Raw genomic sequence first — 25331 nt, forward strand, 5'->3', positions numbered from 1 at the left:
TGTCCCAAGCTAAACCTCGCGGAATTGAACTCTATTTTTATGCAAATACTTTCTTTTGTTTCAGTAAACCATTAGGGCCAGTAGTCACGTGAATGAAAACACTCTATTACTAATTTGTAATACTCATTATTATCATAAGTAGTATTCGCGGTACGGCGGGGTGCTCTGCGTGTGACCCTTTAAAGGATTAAACTGACACTTGTACATGAATATGAAAGAAATAATGTACAGTACATGTTTTCAAACATACAAAGTTAATGGTCTTAACTGTTGTACAAAACATAATGGATTCTAACTTACTGCTGCAGTCACATTCGACGCTAACTGTTCAAACTCAACAGATGCTGGGTTGCGAAGAGCATCCTTAAGTTCCATTCCCAAAATTGTAATTCCAACAGTGAATAAGTTACACTGGTTACTTGGACCTGTCACAAGACAAGTGGTACACAACTATTAAATAATACCTCCAATTTTACAACATTTAAATGAAACCTCCTTTATATAAAATATATGTAAATACTTACATCTTACGTTAACAAGGGAAAGACTTGAGGCAGTTCCATATCCATTACTAGCAGTACATCTGTATGATCCGACATGCCCTCTCTGTACATTAACAAGATACAGCCTGTAACCAGTAGCATTGACTAACTGATTAGCCTGTGTGGTACCTTCTCTTGTCCAGGTAATGTTTGGTCTAGGGTCACCGGAAGCATTACACATCAGTGTCAAATTCTGTCCGGCATCAACCCGGGAAGTCCTTGCTGGTGGCACAGTTATTCTTGGAGGAACTAAAAACAGTAAATATTAACAAGAAAAAGAGATTATTCAGTAAATATTATAAATGTAACTAGAAATACGTGACTCGCAAAACCTCGCGAAGCTGGGGCTGGATGGAAAGCCCTCTTTACTCGTATTGTAGCATCAAATGCGGCGATTAAAAGGGGCATAGGAATTTTTTTATGAGCATGGTCTTTTCGTAGTTCCACAGGCTAGTTTGCGGTTGAAAATCTATTTCTGACGCGAAGTAATGTACAACGGGCGTGCAGCGCTGTCGTGTTCGATGAGGGAGTTTTCGCATAGGGCTAACCTCCAAACTTCCTTTTATAGAAGTACTTTTCTTCTTAGTTTTATTTGTATATATAGTCTGCTTCTGGAATAAATAAAGTATGTATGTATGTATGTATGTATGTATGTATGTATGTATGTATGTATGTATGTATGTATGTATGTATGTATGTATGTATGTATGTATGTATGTATGAATTTATTTCCCACGGAAAATTATTTTACCGCGGCCACAAAACGTGTTATTTCTTCAATGCAATCTTTCACAAAAAAGATTTCTAAAAGAAAGGGAAAAGATTCTGGAGAGATAGTTCTGTATCCAGTGAATATTGATGAACATTGCGGTTGAAATTTGATCATGCACGCATATTTTTTCCGATGTATGCAAATTTTTTTCAGACGACGCCAGACAGTCTGACGTCATTCACACTTTGTTTTTCACCGTTGCTAGGCAACATTGCGGACACCTTCAACTAAATATATATACAAACATAAACAAAGAAACAATATAATGATTGCTTTACTCAGTCGCAGGAGTGCTCGATGCAAAAACATGCAGAGCGAAATATAAATTTAAGATAGAAAATGTAACACAGTTACTCGAGTTTCACGCACGCTTAGTGCGTGAAACTCGAGTAACTGTGTTACATTTTCTATCTTAAATTTATATATACAAACATACATATATATAAATATATTTTTCGCTCGAATTCGCGTGGCTTAGCTCCACTCGGGCCGGCTCGGCCCGACAAATTTATTACCCTCGCTTCGCGAGGAAAGATACATTATTTTATAACTACTGACCCGCAAAAGTTCATACAGTGCATTATACTACCGACAGTGTATAACATTTTACTGAATTAATTATTTATTATAAGCATCAATTTTTGTTTTCCTGACAGTACAAAGCTGAAACTTGACCTAACAGTGCTTTTGTTGTGCGTGCTCTGGATGTGTCTGTTTATCTCACTTGTAATAAGCTAATGCAAGTTGATTGTTCAAGGTAACTTTCAAGGTCAGGGTATCAGTTAAAGGGAACCTCCTTTCTGACAACAAAATTTGACTTTAAATTGTTGGAAATGTCGAAATTGTAAATTTTAATGTGAAAAGTAAAAATAATATTCAAGTGTGCCTAAAATTAGATATGATTATTGTCTATTTTCGCTTTTAAATTTCCCGCGCACCGCCATTTTAGTTTTTATGACATACGGTTGCGTAGCTATTGTCAGTGAGCAGAAGTTCTTTTGTGTGAAACAATTGAGCAATTTTGTTACGTCATGAAATCCAACCTTGCGGCGCGCGGGAAATTTAAAAGTGAATGTAAACGATAATCAAATCCTGTTTTATGAACACTAATTTATTGTCGTTTCTTTTGTTCCTGTTGTTTAAATCAATCAATCAATCAATCAATCAATCAATCAATCAATCAATCAATCAATCAATCAATCAATCAATCAATCAATCCATCCATCCATCCATCCATCCATCCATCCATCCATCCATCCATAAATCAATCAATCCATCAATCAATCAATCAATATATTTAATGTGGTCAGTACGCTTAGCTAAAAAAGCTAGTTTACAGGTACGCCACGGAAAAATAAAAATTGTAAGAGCTTTTTGAAGGCATATAAATTTGAATAAATTGAGGTTAGGAACTAGCTAATATTAAGATATAAGAATTTAACAATGTTGTCACTAAGTAAAATGTACAAAAAAATTGATCATTAAGAGCAGTAAACATCAGTCAAGGATAGATCCTACATCGCATTCAGAGTCCCGTGAGATCTAATGTTCTTAAATTATTTTTAAAAGTAGCGTATGTTTGTATCTTTCGAGACTCGTCCGGTATAGCGTTCCACAATTTCGATGCAGCGTATCTCCATGATTTTATGCCGAAAGTTGTTGATTTTACTTTTGGAAGATCCAGTATTGTGGTGCCCCTAAGGTTATAAGTGGTGCACATTACTGTTATAAGATAACACAAGCTTGTTTGTCCTGCATAACCTGAAAACAATGGACAACATTTTCGCTTATTTTTCGGTTGGCTATGTTTCCTTTGTTCTTTTCGGTTGAATATATTTAATAGCCCCTGTCAATTACCAAATGTCTGAAAAGCTGGGCGCGGCTTTGGTTGTAAAAGGGGAGGGCAGGGCTGAAAACAATAGCTGATAACAACGGACGAGGGGATTATGAAGAGGGGAGGGGGGAATATATATCCCCCCCCCCCCCGCTCGCCATATACCGCTCGACTTATTCCCCTTATTCAGTGTTCTCACTGAAAATTTCAACGAGTGCTTAATCGTTTACTATTAAAGAAAAAATGAACAACATAACTTTTACTACTACTACTACTACTACTACTACTACTACTACTACTACTACTACTACTACTACTACTACTACTACTACTACTACTACTACTGTAGGTTCTTTCATCCGACCACTCATTCCATACTCGTACTGTGTCACTGGTAGCTTTCTTTACATTTGCAGGAATACGGTCAGTAATCCGTTCAGCAAAGACAGTATAAGAAGTTTTCGGTTAGAAAGACTTCAGCTTCACAATCGCTTATATTATCGTTGTTTCCACACGGAACGATAGCTGACTGCACACTATTTCCAAAATTTAACAACAGCCGCTCAACCACGTGTAGTGTACTGAATCCAGTGATTATGCAAGAGTGGCAAACATGTTTACCACGCATACCAGCAGACAAAAGCAATTGTTTATACATATTGTTGTGTGAATAATCCAAAGTTCAGAAAACAGTTGAGAAAAACATCTTCACAGCCGAAATCTCACTGCCTACTACTGCCATAAAAAAATGTTATGTATTAGACTTCGACCTGGTATGAAATAAGCATTTAATTATTTAAGGTCTTTATTTATATTAAGGAAACCTCACCAACAGAAAAAATAAGCATGTTATTGACCTGTCCCTCGGGAATATGTGATATATTCCCCTCGTGGCGTGTCCGAGGGCTACGCTGTCGGGCACGCCACAAGGGGAATATATCACATATCCCCTCGTTCCAGGCCAATAACCCTCACTAATCGCTGTTCACGAAGACTTAAGAGACGGAGACGCCTTCAGAGTTCCTCATAAGGCGCGGACTTATCTCTAAAAACAAAACGGAGCGCACGTTTGTTGACCATACCTAACTTGTCAGTTGACTTCTTATTACAGAAGTGCCGCGTTTTGGAGAAGTATTTAAAGTGTGGTAGAATCAAAGGCTACTGTGAGCCAATACAGATTGAAGTGAATAGTAGTAACAGTAACGTAATACTCGCATTAAACTATGCTACAAGGATTCGTGGACGCCATGCGGGAATGAAATGTGACCTGAAAGGTATACAACATTGTTCGCATCATCTTTTGTTGGCCCAGGAATCGAAATATAAATCGTACTTTACGAGGAAGCCATAAAGACTGAATAAGTAACCTCATTTATTTTGCATTTTTACCGGATTCTACGCTGCCTAGGCCTAGGTTTTTTACCCGTTTCCCTCCGTGAGATTAAACTCAGTCCTTGAATATTTTGTGGCCATGGTCCCTAACCTTTGACACATTTTGTAAGTTTTGTATTTTGGAGTTTAAATTTTGAAAATTGTTTGGAGCCTTCTGGAGTGGTCGGCTTTCAAAGGCAAAAAAAAAGAAAAAAAGAAATTTTACCGTTTTGGTAATCCAGTTGGATTGTGTTCAAGGAACTTGTGCCAGTTTGTGATCCCGAAAGATTATCGAAATTGTCCTCCGTTATTGGTTTCAGCAAGCAATGTAAGGTTATAAGCAAGACCGCGGTTTCAAATGTTATGATTCCCTTCAGTTGAAGAATTGTTTTGGGGAAATTAAGAACGTCTAATTCAATTCCATTCCACAGAAAATGTGGCAGTTTGTGTTTTATAGCCACTTCTGTGGGATGTTAGGATCGCAGGAAAATGGCGCATTCATTGCCCTCATGATATGATAAGATGCAAAAAACATCAGCTCGTTTGAGGAAGTATTCTTTCTTTTCCAACAATTAATTGAATGTCGTGCCGAAATTAAAATACCACAAGAAGCGAAAGTTGCTGAACCAAAAGGGCGCCCGTGAGAAATTGCGTGCGTGTCATCACGTCACATCAAAAATAATACATGTACAATCAACTACCTTATGAGGTTACGGTTGAAAGAGTTGCAACTGAATCAAATCGACGTTAGAAGTTTGAAACAAGGAAAAATAATTCAAAACAGAACCAAAAAATATGGGCTGATTTATTAGCAAGACATTAATTTAATCAACCTGTTAGCAATTAATACTCCAAAGCTTTAATAGGCCTTATCACGGTTTTCGACGCCATTTTGACGAGTAGGAAAACAGGCTTGAAATTTAAGTGTTTGTATGGAAATCCGATGTCAAATAATTTTCATAAAACATCGCTTCTGAAAACTTCATGAATTGAAAACTTTTGGCATTTAGGAAAAAGATTTTAAGAAAAAAAATTGGAGGGATGTAGCTGTGCCAGAAAGCGTCCAGTCGTGTTTTGAACTTTTTATATATTTCCCGAAACTCGAGTAACTGTGTTACATTTTCTATCTTAAATTTATATATATTTCCCTGTATTTTTTTTCCCGCGAACTATTTTTAGTAGCAGTTCACGGCTGGTTCGCTTTACAGACAAATGCACAGACAGTTCAAAACACGACTGGACGCTTTCTGGCACAGCTACATGCCTCGATTACCAGTAGCCCTTAAGCATCAGTTCGACAAAGTCTGCCGCATCACGCATTGGTAATCACTGAAATGTGACCCGTTGTCTGGTTTTCATCGCATTGAATTATTTGACATGTTTGTCAAAGCGTAATTTCTTCGCTGTGAACTTTCTAATTCCCACCGTTTGAACTGTCAAGTACTTCTTAGAAGTTATTATTTCCATTAACCGCTTGAAAAAGGTTTGTTTTCTTTCTGAAAACGGTAGATCAGAGTCTTAAATTCATACATGTGGTACCATTGATTAGAAGTCATTGAAAAACAACCTTTCAAATGATGATTTGCATTGACGTCAAACAAGTAGGGATGAGTGGGGTTCCTCCCTCGTGATATACGTTTCGATAATGGATTTTGATTGGGCTGGTTTTGTTGAAGACAATCAGAATAATAGATCCTTTCTTGGAAAGAGCGGAGGTTAATGAATAAATTAATGTGCAGATTTGAAGCTACGACGAAGGAAACAAAAAACAAAGAAAATAAAAGACGCTACTCGACCGAAACCTTGACACGGCCTGCTCTGCGGGCATCTCCAGTAACAAGCTTACAGTAAGCATCGAACTCCAAGTAAAAAAAGTAAGCTCAAATTCAATTGGAAATAATAGTAATAAGCTCAATCTTCACTTACCAAATACTTCAACAACTACAGAGCTCACCGCTCTACCATTACTGAGAAGGACTTCAAGAGTGAATTTGTATTCCTTAACGTTGTCCACGCTGAATATCAGTAGCTGGGAGGGAAGCTCCGCTCGACAGTAAACAACAAAATTATTCGCCAGTACGAACGCAGTGTTGAGAAATCTCTGCGCAATCAAATCTCTGTTTCGTCCGTCTAACTCCTCTCTAAAAAACTCCAACCGGATAATATTTTCGCTAGCGTCAACTTGGAACGTCCACACGAGTCTCACATTTTTGTTGTTTACTCCATCTTCTACTATCTTGGTTGGTTTGACGGGCTCTTGAGTCCAAGTCAAAGCCTCTGAAATAGAGAATAATAACATCGCTAGGCTTTCTCCACACTAAAGAGCTACATAAAGTTACAGTTAAAGAGTAAGAAAAGCTTCTCGTCATTTAAAATTCAACAAAGTTCTCGATTGTTTACCAGATCGTTGCAGTGACGCGAAAATGAGAGCGATCGCTGCAAACAACCGCACAATACTGCCAAAAGATGCATCCATCTTGTTTGAAGAACTGGAAGTGATATAAGACTTCCCTGGAACGTCAAATTCAACTGAGGAACGTTAACGAACGAGGAATGTTCGTTATATTTGCTGAATGATATCACCCAGACGGTGTGCGTCACGAAATTCGACCAATCAGAATGCGTTATTTGATCAGTGGTCTTCGCGCCCAAGACAACAGCCTGGAGAGTTCAGCCAGTCGAAAATTTCGTCATTAACGAAGTCTGTGACATTTTTTACCACTTGAAAGTCGTCTAAAGTTAGAGGAACTAATTGGCTTAATGCCAGTTAGGTTACTTTTTAAGTTGAAGCGTTTGTTCGCTTTGGTAGCCATTTCAAAGGCGACGACCTCGCTCCTGCCGCCATGTTGTTTTGAACGTTGATTTACTGCATTTCTTGAGGCTAAAGCTTCTTACTCTTGCTGGGTTTGGCCAATACTTTTGTATGTTAAGCTAGCTTATCCTTTCTGCTTTAGAATTTTCTGGGTCTACCCCTTATGGTTTTTCCGTTGGAAGCCGTTGAACTAAAAAAGAATCAATAAAGAGATCGTGTAAACAAAGTAGCTCAACTCCTGGGAAACCGACCGGGAAAAGCCAACGGGCGAATACTTTTTCTCTCCAACAAATCCAGGAAGGAAATGTAGATCTCTTTTACCCTGAGATAAAAAAGCAAACTAAAACTGAGCAAAAGCAATGAAAAATACGCTTAGATCACGCGCGCAAAGTGACAGTAAAATTATGCAAATTACAAAAATGTGACTCGCTGACAAGCTTCACTTGAATGGCTGTGTATGATAACGGAAACACGGCACGGTTACTTCGGCCGTGGATGAAGAGTAAAATGAAATGATAATATACATGATGCGTAAAAAGAATAAGGGCTGTGATTATTAAAAACTGAATCATTGTATGATGCAATTTCAATGATCAGGAGTAATGGGCTCCTGCACTGACCTGATTGGGCTACCGGCAATATACAATAGGGGATCAGGGGAGGGGAGGGAAGTCGGCTTAGCTGTAGGTTTGGTTGCGAACAATCAGGATGTTAAGCGAGTTACTTTGAATGACTCGTATGTCACGTAGGAAGAGCTTCTGCTCACCTCTTTGGTTTAAATCATTTTTTTCCAAAGCTTTCTTTCGAGAAATTTTACTCATGACTCTTTCAATTTTAGTCTTTGACGAATTAAAGCGATAATTGTAGCCTCTCTTGATTGAATAGCGCCTTCGTTTCTGTGTTGGAGACAAACTGAACGTTAACGGAATCAAACGTTGGGATACCTTCTAAACGCATACCGCAATGAGTGGGAAAAGTTGGAGAAGATTTCTTCTAAACCAGTATTTTTTTTTTCAGGTCTTCCTAATCCAATTCACACAAAGAAAAAAATGACTGTTCCGCCACCAAGCCGAGATGCCAATTGACAACATGCTAGTCGGAACACCCTTTGGAAGTTTAGAACGTAGTTGACTGTACGAAGCCCACTAAAACACCAGGCTCCAGTTGTTCAAAGGCCAGAAAACTTTATCCTGTGGATAAGTCACTATCCGACAGTTTCAATCCCTGCAAAATTTCAGTATTTCCTCTTGTACAACCGAATATGCACACCCCAATCACAGTTAAGTTTGAAAGTGTACGAAAACCTTGGACAACGTTTAACGTGAAGTATATTTTAGACCCTTAATAGTGTCTTATCCAGCGGATAAATGTATCCGGCCTTTGAACAACTAGGACCAGATGGACAGCCCAGTGAAGTCCTTAATACGAACTTAAAAAAAAGAAATTCTGCGTGCAAGACACAAGAGGACCATCATAAGATTAGGCTTACGCTCTCAGTCGTAGAAAAAAAAAGTCATTTTATATGGATAATTCCTCAATTAAGGAACAAAACTGCATTTTACTTAAGAATCAGCGAGAGACAATGAATTCAATAAAGAAAAACTGTGATGAGATTTCTTCTTCTTTTTTATAATTAAATGCTTTATTAACAATTAAACACACTGTACATTACATGTTTCAGTTTCCAGGCAATAGGCCATTTCCGAGTTGTTGTGAACCTCATTATAAAAGCGAGGCTAGGTGCAAAACTTTTTATATAAAAGTATTGTTTGCATATGAATTAAAACTTATTTTCATAACAAAAACTTAGCACTTAGCCTCGCTTTCATAATGAGGTTCGAAGCAACTCGGAAATGGTCCATTACATAACATAAAAGTTACTGATAATTTATTTTGCAAGGTCTGGGGAAAGATCTTTTACAGATCCTGCATATACTTGTAGCATTTTCGTTTACGGTCCCTTGCTTATTGTTTACTTTTATGTTTTGGACCGCAGATCTTTTTTGTATGTGTTATAGTGTTTATCCGTTTTGTTCATTATTTTGCGCATTTGATCATCACGTTATGTTAAAACTCGCGTTGCAAGTATTACGTATTATTATTATTATTATTATTATTGTTGTTATTATTATTATTATTATTATTATTATTATTATTATTATCTGATATGCTATTTTCCAAGGGAACTTTAACGACACCCTGTTCTGTCGCACTTTGTAATAATCATCGCACTTTGTAATACCTGTTGCACTTTGTAATAACAAGTTGTTGCACTTTGTAATAAATGAAGCTGCCGCACTTTGTAATAACAAGTTGTCGCACTTTGTAATAGGCTTTCAAATTTCCTGTGAATAGGATATTTGGTAGATAATAATGACTTACCTAATCCCCCAGGGCACAAATACGTTCTCCCTTGATAATTTACTCTGCATACTTAACTGAGGGGACGAACGCGTTCTACTCCACGCTTCTCCCAATTGTTATTTTGGAGATCACATAGCTTGTTTAGCAACGATGGAGTGTAATAACTGAACAGAGGGTAAATAACTCCAGGTAAAAATAAAAAGATGAGCGAGAGGGTTGAGTCCAAGGGTAAGTAGGGGAGACGAAGGCTTCAAGTGACTCGCTACTTGTTCTGTGTGAGGTTTCTTTTTGGGAGGGGGGGGGGGGTTAGTCACAGGATTTTAAATAGGTGCTACAATCGTGGCTAAACGTCGGGATACCTTGGACACCATTACAAGACAAATACCACAGTTCTTCGAAATATACACGCAACGCAGTATAAATGGCCGATAGCTCTGCGCGGTAAATAATCGAATTTATAGTTGTATTGTTCTTCGCTTGGTGTGTGCTGAGGTATTAGTAGATGAGAGTTGCAGTGAGGGGTGAGCCAAGAAAGAAAAGACTGGATAGATTCTATTTATATTCTGAATATCTGATGCATTATATCCTCAAGCTTGTAGGAATGGTTCTCGTGGCCTTTTTGATGAAGAAACTCATTTTCTCACTGCTGCCTCTGGATCAAAATCCAGAACTGATGAACCCTTCAGTGAGATTCCCATGAGATCTGCAAGAGTTTCTCCACCAAGGGAGGAATGTGAATCATTCTTGAATCTATTTTGGGCTGATTATGCCCTTTTCCAGCCGAGCAGCGGAGATATGAAGAACCAATACGATTTCTACCAAGTGGAATCCATCTTCGAGATCATCTTTCTCGGGTTTCTTTGTTAGAAGGGTGGTCCACAGATCTGGGTATGCTTACCCCTTGAACTGAGTATTAACCAGAACCTTCAAAAAGATCCACTGGGGTGGAATGGATGCAATGTGACCGCCTTTCCCTTCGAACATTAGTCGAAACCATTGTGTGAGATGTACAAATGCCTCCTGCCCTAGATCGATGAAGTCACTTTGAGGTGTGGGTCATGCATAGTACGGTTAGCCTAGCATGTCTTTAACCACTTGGTTGGGAGCAGAGGAAAACGTTTTGCCCGGGATTTGCAAGAGAACACCAAATCTCTCCTTCTGTCCTGAGCCAGATGAGCATCATCACAGGTTGTTTTCCATTTTCTTCCCCTCTAAAACCCCACGGAGACAAGCCTTTTTCATTTTCATCCGCAGGAGATGCCATTATATTTCAAATCCGAATCTTAATCTAAGATCTTAAGACCCGTTGATAAATAACTTTTTAACACCTGAATTAAGTTATCATTTACAAATTAAACATGCAATAGGGTCATTTGCACGGTAAATTAGACTAATACCGAGTCAATGGAGCGGCTTAACAAAACCGATTTTTAAGGGTCCTTACTCGTGATGAGAAAGTCCCGATGCATCGTAGTCAAGACAATTAACAGTTGCGAGAATCGTGGAGGAGATGGAGTTTTTCCTTTTTCATCCCCTCAGTTTAGTGTGCAAAGTAAAACATCAAAGAAGAACGTATTTGTACCCTAAGTCATTAGTTAATTCACTTATTTTCCACCAAACATCGTATTCAAAAGCAATTTAAAAGCTTATTACAAAGTGCGACAACTTGTTATTACAAAGTGCGATAGCTATTTTATAACAAAGTGTGACAAGTGTTATTACAAAGTGCGACAGGTATTACAAAGTGTGACAGTTTTATTACAAAGTGCGACAGGTATTACAAAGTGCGATGATTATTACAAAGTGCGACAGAACACACCCGAGATCCCTAGCGCTGTACTTTTTTTGAAATTCGTTTGGCCATGTACCTGTGAAGGAAAGTTTTGCTTTTCCCATTTAACTTATTGCGACAGCGACATGATATTTCAGTTCTTTTGTTCATTGTTCGTAGTCACGCGATATGACGTGGACGGATGTTTGAATTTGGGCCCATCCGAAATCACTACCACGTGCATTTGGTAGACCACTCGACTCGCGTTGGTTGTTCTACTTTTTGCTGTGCTACACCGTGCTGACGAGAGCCACCCAGCTCGAAACAGCTGTCCACGGTTGCCGCATTCTGTTTCGTGATTCTCGGTTTAGTCTCTATCATGTCGCTGTCGTGTTAAGCGCAGTCCGATCAGCCTTGCAGAAATTTGAGTCACGTAGCATAAATTCGTTGGAAGCTATTAGGTTTGCGGTTTTCCTCAATTTTTTTCCTCGGCAGTTTTCTATGGTCTATAATATTTTTTGTATAAAAAGCTGAATTCTACGTGTATTATAATTGGTTCTTAATCTTATGATCTATTGGAGGACAGACGCGTAGATGACGTCACCATAACCAATAAAACAATAGATTCCATGTTGCCGTGCGTCTGTTCAGTAATAGATCCCAGATGACGTCAAAATGTGGTAAGAACAAAAAAGTGGTACACGAGGCGCAGCAGAGTGTGTCACTGATCCTTTTACCACAATTTTATGTCTTCTGTGATCCATTACTGAACAGATGCACGACGACGGCCTGAAGTCCACTTATAATATCCTCCATTGCCATGCAAGGAAAGTTTCATTTCACTAGGTTTCACGGCTCTCTAACGTATTAGCTTGGTTGTAAAGTGTCAGAAGGGAACTTGTCTGCCACCGTAAATGTCAAGATCCCACTTTATTCTTCAAAAGCAAATAAAATGACTGTCAAGCTAAAATAAAGCAAAAGATCACCAAGCTATTGTTAAAAATAATAACCATCTATTTTTCATGTAAACTATAACCCTTGAGGCAGAGCTGCATAAACCTGGTCATTATAAAAATGTACACATTTTCAGGACAAGAAGAACTATTCTCATTCAATGTGAGTCTATGCCGCAAGGTACAAAACTAACTCAAACATTTTTCATGTCACTATTTCCAGAAATTGCATCATAGGGTAATCCTTTAAGTGAAAAGCTAATTGCTCTGCATTAGCATAGTAATTCATAGATGTTTTGCCTGACAGCGATGGGGCGGAGAAAACGGCAACGCACGTATCACACACTATCCTTCCCGTGCTCCCTTTATCGTTTTAATCAACGAGGACGTCAGTTGACAACGGCGCGTGCATTAATGCCCATATATAGTCGAAATAGACTTGCGTGCCGACTATTCCGCGCGCTCTCGTTTCCGTTCTGTTGTTAAAATCAGCCCTATGTTGTTTCTCGCAATTCCGCTAGCAAATCTTGCGAACCAACATTGAGAGCGGGCCAGGAAGAGTGACGAGATCTGTGAGAAGAAATGACTAAAGCCCCATTCACACCAACAATTAAACCAGGTTTAACAAAATGAAAATTAGTAACGGAAACCTGAACCATTGGCTTTGACATAGGATTCAAGTAAACCAGTTTACCTTACGCTTTAATTTGTGCCAGGTAATGGGCTCCTGTTTGCGCTAAATCTCTAGTCGACAAAAATCCGAGGGCAGCTTTTATGAAGGAAACAATCTTAAACTGTTTTAAACTAAACAGCAGTTTTAAACGAGTTTAAGCCTCGGTGTGAATGGGGCATAAGATTGTAGAACACACACCCGAACTTTGCCTTTCAGTCAACACTTAACGTACCTGGAAGGCAGCGCCTTCTCCAAAGCATAACAGTCAGAATAAGAACCAATTACACACCACGAGGATGACAGTGAAGTAAACAAAGGTGAGGCATCGCAGTCTTTTGCCAGATGAAGAATCTAGAATTAACAGATGTAAAGACCGATTCACATCTATCTTTACCAGACTTCTGAGTTTGGAGTGGTCTGGGTTGCTGGGGGAAGCGAGGGGGAATTCCACCTGTCTCCTATAAATCCCTAAGAGTGTTAAACGTGAGGCAATGAAACTCAAGCGGTGTGTAGCACGACATTTAAACACTTTTAGTCTAACCTCTGTAACATGACTATCATTTTGTGTGATGGTATAAAAATTATGGAGTGATTTCACTCTTAATCAGATCCACCATATCAGTAACGCCGTTTTGGATCCACCAAGCTAACGTTCTTGCTTTCTAGGAAAGTACCATATATACATGTAACTGAGTCACGAAAGAGTAAGTAATTGTCATAACAGGATACTAAAATGTTCTAAACGGTTAAAGTTACACCATAAACGTCTGAGGAATAAACTGGGAAATTAAAATGCAAAAGGGCAAGCGTGAGTAAAATTGCCAATAAAAATACCACCACCATGTCATGATACATTATTTGAATAAAAACATGACATAAATTGCGAGCACTGCCTTCATATTGAGATGAAGCTACGATTTTGGACTTGTGTCAATGACGTCACGCACGTGACCAGTCCCGAATGTTGCGCATGTTACAGGAGTTGAAAATAAACCTTAGTCTGCTGTCAGGAAAAAATACAAACAATTTCATCACCGGCCGTATTTACCTAATTGACCCGAGTATATTCTGGGGTCCTTCTTGCAAACGAGTTAAGTAATTACGTTTGTGTCGTAATCAATGAGTACAGTATATTTACGCTTCTGGGCCCAGTTTTTCAAAGCCCGATTAAGCTCATCCTGAGTTAACGTGAACTTTAATTCGAGTATATTTACTAATCCGTAAGGATTGGTCCAAACGATTTTTGTCCCTTAGTTTTGCCTAAGACTTTTCTTTACCATCAACTTAAAATGAGCCTTTCAAATCATTTTTAATGAGCGAGATGAAAACCTCCGGGTTAACTTTTAATCGGAGATTAGCGTTAATCGGCTTTCGAACAACCCGGCCCTGGTGTCAATTTGATAACTTTAACCACAAAGCAGACAATTATATGCATGTCCGAAATTAATGGTCTAAGAAGTAAAAACACATCGTAAAAGCAATATTCACTTTGAAGTACAAAACCTTGAAGAGACAGTAGATACCTGTGTTAAATTAGCTCTCGGCGCAATTTCATTGTCTTTAGCAAGTTATTGGGTATATATTTTGTTGCGTGATATATGGAATTTTTTACCTGACAGAATGTTATCTATAAGTGCCAAGTAAGAAATGAACTGTTAATTAGTCATACGACCATTCGAAGTCACTAACCTGGGTCAGGGGTTCCCTTCGTTGAAGCTGCTACTGTTGTTCCCCAGTAAAGATTGGCGATAAAGGAAAGAAAAAAAAGAAAAAAATCGTGAACATCTTTCCCTGATTAAATATATTCTGGGATGCTTCGCGCAAACAAAGTTCCTAAGTAGTGATGTTTTTCGTGACGACTCAGCATATTTATGCCTTTGGTATCAATTTGATAACCTTATTAAACGCAATGCAGACAATGATCAAGAAGAACGGAAAACATGTCTGAAATTAATGGCCTTTGAAGTAAAAACATATCATTAAATGGTTTTTGCTTTATAATATTATAGTAATACTCACTTTCAAGTACAAATAGTTCAAAAAAAACTATAGATACCTCTGATAAATTTGATTTCCGTACAATTTCAGTGGCCAGAAACATGTCCCAAATTGATGGCCTTAGATGTAAAAACACACCGAAAAGGTTTTAAATTGTTTTATAAATTAATATTCACTTTGAAGTACAAAGACTTCAGGAGTACAATAGATACCCGTGATAAATTAGCCTTCGGCGGGAAGTTCAGTGTCTTAAGCAAGTTACTGACTGTGCATTTTAAATCTTTGTGTATTAGGTTTCTATGGTGTTTATCAAGTTACTGAGGGTGGATTTTGTCGCGTGATATATGATGGCTTTTTTTATGCCACAGGGTTTCTGATAAATCGATTGAACTTCGTATTCCCAGTTAACCATTACAAGATTTCAAGGAACGCATCTGGACTGGCTGAGATTTTGGAGTCAATTCGAGACAGAAATCGACAAGACAAGCATAACGCAAGTGGCAAAATCTTAAGGAGCTTCTCATCCTAAAGTTTGCGCATCGGTAGATGAGCTACCTTACAACACCGAAGGCTACGAGCGAGCGAAAACGATCTGAAAGGCAAAATTTGGAAAACCGAGCGAGGTTGCCAATGCTCACTCACAATGTATGAACGCTTGAACCGTACACGGATCACAGAGGGTCAAGTTACACGAATTCTACGAGAAGCTGGCCACCAACGTTCAAGCACTGGAAACGATGGGGAAGATCAAAGAAATCAATGGTTACGTTCGAGTAACACTGGACAAACTACCAAGTATCAGAGCTGACCTTGTCCGTCTAGATGACAAGTGGCAGGGGTGGGGCTTTCCTCAGATGTTACTGGCACTTCGTAAATGGTGCGATAGAAACCCGTTATCTTCATCGGACTAACCTAGAGGTGACCGGAGCTTAACGCGGCCAAAGACGCGAGAGAGATTCTTTAACTCAAGGCAACAGGATTGGAAGCCACAAGCACGTGTGTACTGCGATTCTAACGGATAGTGGGTGTGGCACAGAGATGGAGGTACCTGAGCGAAAAGAACTTGTGTTTCAACTACACTTGTACAAGGCACTGGGCCGCTAAGTGTCGTATCGTTAGGAGCTGTCAGAAGTGTGGAGCCAGGCATCACACATCTATCTGTGACAAGGAACCACAACAGATGCTGTTGATCATCGGAGAGGCAGTGATTTACCCTGTTGTGGTAGTCATTGTGGACGGCATTAAATGAAGAGCGTTGCTGGACAAAGGAGCAGAAAGCTCGTATGCCTCAGCAACGCTTGTCAAACGACTGGGGACGCAACCTAGTAGGACAGAGCTAATTAACAATTGATTCATGCGTCAGCGTGCTTCATCGAGATATGAAGCACGCGGGAAGTTTGAAGAGCACGAAAGATGCGTTAGAGTTGCTCGAGGCGTAGCCGAGAGCAACTCTAGCTTCTTAAGTGCTCTCCAAACTTCCCAAGTGCTTCAAATCTCGATGAACGCACAGCTGACTCATGAATCAATTGTTTTATAACATTTTCAACGCGTAGTTTAACCCGTTGATTCTAGGTTGACCAGAGGTTTTCCAAACGTTCACCCAATGTGCAAAGTGGTAATAAACAACCCCATGTTCAGTAAAAATACACAACTTACAGGGTAAAAAAAGCGACACCCCTTTGGTTTCAAATAGTTAAAGTTTCTAATTATTGAACAAAATACACTGGTTGCCAGTTCAGTTCAAATTTTCCAAAAAACAAACTTGAAAATTTGATCCTCGCGTTACATGGGAGAATTCTCACCACTCGCGAGGACATGTGTTTGTTTACGCACGATTTACGCAGTTGTTACCTTTCATCAATCAAAATACAGAAAGAAAACAGACAACTGAAGCTTTCCTAAATGAAAAATGTATTCAAAACAGTCTTTTTTTTCTAAGAAGTAAAGCCGTACAATTTTTAATCCGAGATGATAAACGCGCAACCGATTTGAAGGAACTGCAGGTCCAGTTTGAAGTAAGAGTTAGCGAACCCGCGTGCAGAGCACGGTTTTCAAAAATTTCGTAAAAAAACTGTTAGGAATACTGACGAAGAATCGGTCAATTAGAAAAGTATTTAAGCTTAAGTACAAATTCACAACCAAACCTGTAATTTCTTGTGAATTGGATTCCCACAACTGGAAGTACTCGAACATTACCAAGAATTATCTGCGTGATATGTCCGCTTGCTCATCGGCTGGATAAAACGACAATTTGTCCTTGAAGCACAATTTCTTCGCCGTTTATTATCGGATTCCGCTGTTGAAACTGTCGAGTATTCCTTAGCAGTTTTTCTTTCAGTTTATCGTTTCTTAAAGGTGTGTTTTCCCTCTGAGAAAGCAAAATTTGCGTCTGATAATTAATAGTTTTGCGAGACACGATGACACGGGCCTTGCTTGTTCTCTTTTTTCTTTTCTTAAGGTTTTTTCTGGAGTTAAAAACTCCAACCCCAAAGAAAAAGTGTGCAGATCTTCTTCATCAGCTGGCTCAATTCGCTTGTTACCATCCGTACTTAAACTTTCTGCTGAAGTTTTTCCCCGTTTTTGAATGCAAGATTGCGAAGTCACGCTCCGAGAAATCTTTTTCTCGAGGCTTTTGTTTGCTGACGTCACCAGCGTGCACAATAAGAATATGAAGCACCCTCGCGCAATTGAATTTGAATGTACGAATTTACTAGCTATGTTATAAAGAGAATTAACATGATGATGTGTTCAACCAGCCCGAAGATCAAAAAGTATAAAGTCAAGATTTCCAGTGTCCATGGGAAGTTTGAGATGACGATTACAGTCAGCAAAGTGGATAAAGGTATAGGGTCTTACTGTCAGTTCTAAACCCAGGGTATGCAGAAAAGATCAACAAGCACCTCCCACGTGAGGGAGTAGTGATGAACGATGAGGACACTAAGCCAGAACTGCCGATCCATTAAATACTGGAAGCAAGTGAGTACTCCAGGATTAAAATCGACAAAAAAACAAGGATTGAAAAAGATGGGGAGCCGATCACAGAGTTAACGAGACTGGGATGGACTATGATGTCAGCTGGCAAGGATGCAAGTCTAAGCAGTATTTATCTTACCAGAACCTCGTCCGTCGATTACCAACATTTATGCAGTCTAGACGTTTTGGGCCTTCAGGATAGACCAGACGGAAATCAACAATCCGTATACGATGATTTTAAGGAGCAGCTGAAGCGAAGTGACGAGGGATGGTGTGAGACGGGCCTATTATGGAAGCATGGTCATGATATCCTCCCAACAAATCTGGAAGTCTCAGAAGACATGGAGAACCTGGCCCCAGTTGTTCAAAGGCCGGATAACTTTATCCGCTGGATAAGGCACTATTCACGGTCTAAAATATTCTTCACGTTAAACGTTGTCCAAGGTTTTCGTACACTTCCACACTTAACCGTGGTTAAAGTGTGCATATTCGCTTGTACAAGAGAAAATAATGAAATCTTTGCACTGATTGAAACTGTCGGATAGTGACTTATCCACAGGATAAAGTTATCCGGCCTTTGAACAACTAGAGCCTGCTCAAGAAACTACAAAGAGAGCCCGGCCCCTTAGCCCAGTACGATGAAGTCATTCAAGACCAGTTGGCGAAAGGAATTGTGGAGAAAGTGACATCAGATCCAACTGGGAGAGAGTTCTATATTCCCCACAAACCCGTTATAAGGAAGACAGCGGAATCCACCAAAATGCTAATTGTTTTCGATGCATCGGCAAAATCAAACGAGAAGAGTCCATCTTTGAATGATTGCTTGGAGACGGGACCATCCCTTCAGAAACTGCTGTGGGAAATACCCTGGTGAGAAATCGTCTGAAACCTGTAGCGGTAACTGGTGATCTCAAACAAGCGTTTCTCCAAATACGCATGCGATTGGAAGACCGAGATGCCTTGAGATTTCACTGGATAATGGACAGGGACGCATCAAATGTGGAAGTGCATAGATTTACCCGTGCGTTGTTCGGTCTTGTGCAATCGCCATTTTTGTTAGGGACCTTGCGCAGCACTTGGAAAGGTTAAAAGAAAAGTACCCAAATGAAGTAGAAGAAATCAAGAAAAGTCTTTACGTGAATGACTTGATCACCGGGGGAGAATCCAGACAAGGTGCGCAAATTGAAAGAGACAGCCATTGCAGTTTTTGGAGTTACACAAGTGGCATTCGAATGAACCAGATTTAAAAGTGGAGGTGAAACGTACAGAGGGCGGAAAACAGAGTTATGCAAAGGAACAACTTGGAATCAAGCCCGGGAAAACAAAGATGCTGGGGCTCCCATGGCATAAAACCAAGGTTACAATTGTTGTGACGTTTCCAGAGGCGCCCTGAGAAGTAACCAAGAGAGATATGTTGCGGTTCCTTGCTTCCGTCTACGATCCACTTTGTTTAGTTTTACCAGTATCCCTTGTGGGGAAGCTGTTGTACCACGACGTTTGCGATCAGCAACTCCAACGGGACCAAAAAGCACCAGAAAGCATTACAAAGCAATGGAAGAAATTTAAGAAAAGCCTTCCGAACCAAGTTCTAGTCCCACGCAGTTTGCCTGCCTTTAAAGAAACCATTGAAGCAGTCGATTTGCACGCTTTCGGAGACACGAGTGGGGCAGGAACAGCAGCTGCCGTGTATGCAGTAGTCTGCCAGGCTTCCGGCATCTACCAAGGATAACTGGCAGCAAAATCGCGCCTGGAGAAGAAGGGGCTGATTATTCCAAGACTGGAACTTGTCTTTGCACACGTGGCAGCGGAACCTGGTAGAAGATGTAAAGAAAGCCCTCCAAGATCAACCTGTGAAGTCAGTTCGTGGATGGCTAAATAGTACTGTGGCCCACCACTGGATAGCCTGCAGTGCAGGCGTTTTTCATGGGCGAGCGCTGAATAATAAATGTAGTTCGCGTATTTGAAGAAGGCTGAGGGGGAGAGGGGGGCAGGAAATGCCCCTCCTTTCTTTCTCAGCCAGTCGTCCTCTCCCTTAGGGTCACTTTTGACTCGCTCCAGCCCTCTCGCGCTTCCTCGCCCAAGATGACAGCAACGAAGGATTATTCAGCGCTCCCGCTCCAAAAATACGCCTGCATTGCAGGCTAACCACTGGATCAAGGAAGGTGGTACTACCTACAAGCAATCTGTGGAAAACAGAGTGGACAAGATAAGAGACAAGAGTTACATCGAATGGCGACACCGACCAGAACCCTGCTGATGTTGGTAGCAGCGGCTGTCAAGCAGACAATTTACCAGACTTGTGGTTGAAGGGACCCCCCTGGTTAAAAGATCCTGACCGTTGGCCAGATGAACTGCAACCAGAACCGAAAAAGAAGACAGAGGCGGAAGCCAAAATCACAAAGGAAGTATTTGCTACTGCTATGGAGACCACCTCAGCAGCTGCAGGTTGAACAAAGCAGCACGACTGGTTGGCCTTATGACAACAGTTGAAACAGATAAGCAAGTCCAATGGTGGATCAAAAGGGCACAAGGAAACAACACAGAGAAGTTCATGCAAGACCAGCTGAGGCTCAAATTACAGAAGGACAACGAGGGGTTGTACGAGTGCCGCGGAAGAATACAAGAAAGCTAGCCAGTCTATCTACCAGCAAATGAAATGTTATCGGAAGAGTTAGTCCAAGACGCACACGTCCTGACGTTACATGGGGAAGTCGATATCACGATGGCCTTAACCAGACGCGATTATTGGATACCTGGGCTGAGACAGTTGACAAAGAAAGTGAAGGCTGTTCTGGATGCAAAAGGTTCCAAGTTACAGCGTTTCATAGTCCTCCATCTGGGAATTCGAACTTGCTCATTTACCGCACCACTGGCTCAGTTCCCTTCCAAGTAGTGGGCGTTGACCACGCAGGTCCAATTTCCTACAAATTCGGTAAAAGGAGAGGAGATGGAAAATCCTACATTCTTCTGTTTGCATGTAGCCTGACCAGAGCCATCCACCTGGAGCTGTTGCACGGCCAAACTACTGGAGAATTCATGAGAACTTTTAAGCGTTTTATTGCGAGAAGGGGCAGGCCACAAAACGTGTATTCTGAAAACGGAAGAAGTTTTGTGGCTGCTGCGAACTGGCTAAGAGGCATAATGAAGGACAAGACAATGCATGACTACCTGGCCCATTACCGCATCACATGGCAGTTCAACTTGAGCATAGCGCTTTAGTGGAAAGGCCAATTTGAGAGGATGGTGGGACTGGTGAGGCAAGCCTTGTACAAGTCTACTGGAGGAGCGAATCTCACATGGAGCGGGCTTGAAGAGACCATCCTGGATGCTGAGATCTCACTCAACAATCGTCCTCTTACATATCTCGAAAATGATGTCGTTACCGGTCCTGACACCAAATGCTATGACGTTTGCCCAGCCTAACCTTTTACCTGAAGAGGATGCAGATGCAGTTGAGAATATAGATCTCTGGAAGCGCGCTAACTACCTGCAACGCTGTAAGGATGTGTTATGGTCCCGATGGACAGCAGAGTACATCAACAGCCTGCATGAAAAGCACAACATTAACCATAAGAAGGGAGGACCATCGATTAAAGAGGGTGACGTCGTTCTTATCCAAAGTGACGAGAGAAACAGAGGCAAATGGAACCTGGGGATTGTTGTAAAGCTCATCAAAGGAAGAGATGGTGTCGTCCGGGTAGCACGACTACGGGCCAGGAGATTGTTTCTAGAGCAAGCAATACAACAGCTATGTCCAATGGAATTGTCATGCGACAAAAATCAGGAACCACAAGCCCAACCCACAGCGCATAAAGAACATTGCGGAACAAGCAAAACAATTGAACTGAAGTGTTGTGTATTTGATACCCTCGATATCAAATAGGGGGAGAGTGTCGCAAACGGAGCCTTGTAATGCGTGACTTTGTTTCACTTTTTGTTACTGTTGTGATTATCATGTGCGGCATGATTATTGACCTCGAACGATCGAAGATGTAGATGATCTAGAATGACAAGTACTTTGAAATCGGCGAGAGCCTTTCAGAGAAAGAGAGGTGTAATACCTGCAATACGAGACGTGGAATTAAAAGAGTTAAACCATAAACGGAGTTTTCTTTGACGGCTTTGAACCATTTCCCGACAATTGTTAACAAAACTGAACCACCATTTTAACGATCCTTTGATACAAATATATTTTCTGTCTATTCAAAGGGACACAAAGTGAAATTAGGATCAAGGAAACATACTTGGATTCAGAACAAAAGTCCTATCAACAGAGAACATTCCAAGTCTTCCATCAGACATGTCATCCCGTAGCGGTTGTAAGGGATCATTGACACCTTTTTGGAACTTTAGCTGAACAACAGCCATAACACTTGTACTACCGTCTCTGAATGACAAGACACGAAGAATATTATTAGTTAAAATCTACTAGCGTTCTATCACGAATGCTGTTATCTTATTGAATGCGCTACTCACTATCTATTCTGTTGTAGATGGTGAGTAGAGTGCGTAGCGCGTGTCGTGACCTACTTATATCATTAATCAACGAAAACGTGAACCTGTCTAGTAGATTTATACTAAAACAATTAGATTATTTGCTCTTAATTTTCATGCGCGATAGTTGATGAGGGCGAATCATGTGATAGCAATTTTGAGCCTATAATCGAATTTTTAGAGAAGTAGAAATGTTTTGTCTTCCATCGTCAAATAAAGCATTCCCCTATTAAATGAATGAATGAATGAATGAATGAATGAAGGAATGAATGAAGGAAGGAAGGAATGAATGAATGAATGAATGAATGAATGAATGAATGAATGAATGAATGAATGAATGAATGAATGAATGAATGAATAAATAAATGAATGAAGGAATGAACTAACGAATATGAATGAATCAACAAGTTTTTCGAAATTGATTTAACTATAAAAGTTAACGCTAAAAGAGAACGACGTTTCGACCGTCCGACGGTCATTTTCAAGTTCAAAATGAGAAGTAAAATATGTGCTTATATACAGTTGTGAAAAAACTAATGAGATATTGACTTAAAAAGCTCTAAGATATTCACATCTAAACAATATAAAAAATAATAGCGTGAATGATAAATACAAAGGAACGCTAAAAACGATAAAAGGTATTTAAAAGTGTAATAATTTAACAAATAACTTCGCGCAGATCGAGTCACATTGTTTGTTCAGTTTCGGCTTTAGGTCGCGAATAAACAACATCTCGAAGATCAAGCAGTCGAGTTTGTTCTGACACTTGAAGTTGCTTTTAATGGTCTCTGGATCCTGTCCATGCTCGTCCTGTACGTGATTGCCGTTTGCGAAATCAGCGAACGCGGTAAGACACCAACTTAGTGATCTCAGCCGAAAGATCGATGCTGATGTCCATCCTGTCTACACAAGTCAGAAGATTAAGAGCAAAATCAAACCAAAGGAACATAAACCTCCAATTGTGAATCAACAAAACGTTGTTTATTATTTCAAATGTGGTCTGTGCGATGCAGGCTATGTTGGCTTCACGAGTCGACACTTACATCAACGTGTGGAGGAACACAAGCGATCAGCAATTGGCAATCACGTAAAGGACGAGCATGGACAGGATCCAGAGACCATTAAAAGCAACTTCAAAATCTTGAAAAAGTGTCAGAACAAACTCGACTGCTTGATCTTCGAGATGTTGTTTATTCGCGACCTAAAGCCGAAACTGAACAAACAATGCGACTCGATCCGCGCGAAGTTATTTGTTTAATTATTTCACTTTTAAATACCTTTTATCGTTTTTAGCGTTCCTTTGTATTTATCATTCACGCTATTATTTTTTATATTGTCTAGATGTGAATATCTTAGAGCTTTTTAAGTCAATATCTCATTAGTTTTTTTTAGTTCTCATTTTGAGCTTGAAAATGACCGTCGGACGGTCGAAACGTCGTTCTCTTTCAGCGTTAACTTTTATAGTTGAATATGAATGAATGAATGAATGAATGAATGAATGAATGAATGAATGAATGAATGAATGACTGACTGACTGACTGACTGACTGACTGACTGACTGACTGACCGACCGACCGACCGACTGAATGAATGAATGAATGAATGAATGAATGAATGAATGGATAGGAATAGTTGTTTATTTAAGCACGGTAAAATCCACCAGGAGTATAAAAATTAGAAATAACCTTACTATCCTAAGCAAAATGCAAAATCTAACTACAACTAATCGAACTAAAACCATTTTTTCATGAATGCCGTGTACACCCTAACATTAACAATGAAGATTAACTGATCTTTAAACTGACTTAGAGATAATTAATTGGGTTCTCTCACAACACGGGGCAGGCTGTTCCAGAGAACTTCTCCGCTATAACTAAAGCTGTTTTTCATGAAATTAGTTCAAGGAAACGGGACAAATAGTTTGTTAACAGAGTCCCCCAGAGAGTAACGCGTTTCATTTCGTTTAACAACTTTAGAGGATAAATATTCAAAAACAAGTGTACCATTAAGGCTTTCTGTATTTGAAATTGAGTGCTCAAGTCTTTCCAATCGAGTTGTCTAATTAAACAGTTAGCGTCGGCATCATAGCTAGAAAAGGTTAAAACGCGAGCGGCATGATTCTGAAGCTTCTGGGGTCTGTCCAATAACGTTTTACCACAATTACCCCAGACAAGATTGCAATAATCGAAATGAGATTGAATTAGTGCGTTGTATATATAATGAAGAGCAGGCGGAGGGACAAAAAGTCGAATTCTTTTTATTGCTCCTATCCCGGAAGCGACCTTTTTTGATAATTTATCAATGTGTGTTTGGCACTGTAGATTTTCATCAATAAATATTCCAAGCGATTTGACAAAGGAAACTTCGTCTATCGGAACATCATCAATCGTGAGCACAAGTGGGTTCGACAAAGTACTCAATTTTTGTCTGGAGCCTATTAGCATTAGCCTATTAGCATAAATCCAGTTTTAGCAGTGTTCAAAGTAATTCAAATTTTTAACTGTATTGCATTCACATCAACACGAGCACAAGTGATGTGGGTGTCATCAGCATACATAGTAGGCTGGCACGATGTTAGGCAGTTTGGCAAGTCATTAATATCAATAAGAAACAAAAGGGGGCCAACGATTGTTCCTTGCGGTACCCCGAATTTTAGTGAGCAGATTTAAGAAACAGAAGCGTTAACGAGACATCGTTTTGTACGATTAGTTAAATATGACTTAAGGACGGTGTCTACTATTGTTGCTGCACATACGTTCTGCGCATCACGTGAT

At 39.9% G+C, this 25331-nt stretch overlaps 1 protein-coding gene across 4 annotated transcripts in view; it reads right to left on the reverse strand.

Moving 5' to 3' along the window:
- Positions 1–25331, reverse strand: part of LOC146457913 (fibroblast growth factor receptor 4-like) — a 201383-nt gene that overhangs the window by 51661 nt on the left and 124391 nt on the right. Inside the window, exons 1-4 of one of the 4 annotated variants that reach the window (XM_085091409.1) lie at positions 6920–7123; positions 6446–6796; positions 525–791; positions 301–425 (exon numbers count right to left, since the gene is read on the reverse strand). The exons of 1 other annotated variant lie outside the window; for it this stretch is intronic. In XM_085091409.1, coding sequence (XP_084947535.1) covers positions 301–425; positions 525–791; positions 6446–6796; positions 6920–6995 — 819 coding nt within the window. In that variant the 5' untranslated portion in view covers positions 6996–7123. Of the gene's footprint in view, positions 1–300; positions 426–524; positions 792–6445; positions 6797–6919; positions 7124–25331 lie in introns of those variants that run through there. 2 more of the 4 variants (XM_085091410.1, XM_085091408.1) reach the window with 2 other exon arrangements.

The sequence above is a fragment of the Pavona decussata genome, unplaced genomic scaffold, assembly GCF_977016875.1.
Source record: "Pavona decussata unplaced genomic scaffold, jaPavDecu1.1 SCAFFOLD_236, whole genome shotgun sequence".
NCBI classification, from domain to species: Eukaryota; Metazoa; Cnidaria; class Anthozoa; order Scleractinia; family Agariciidae; genus Pavona; species Pavona decussata.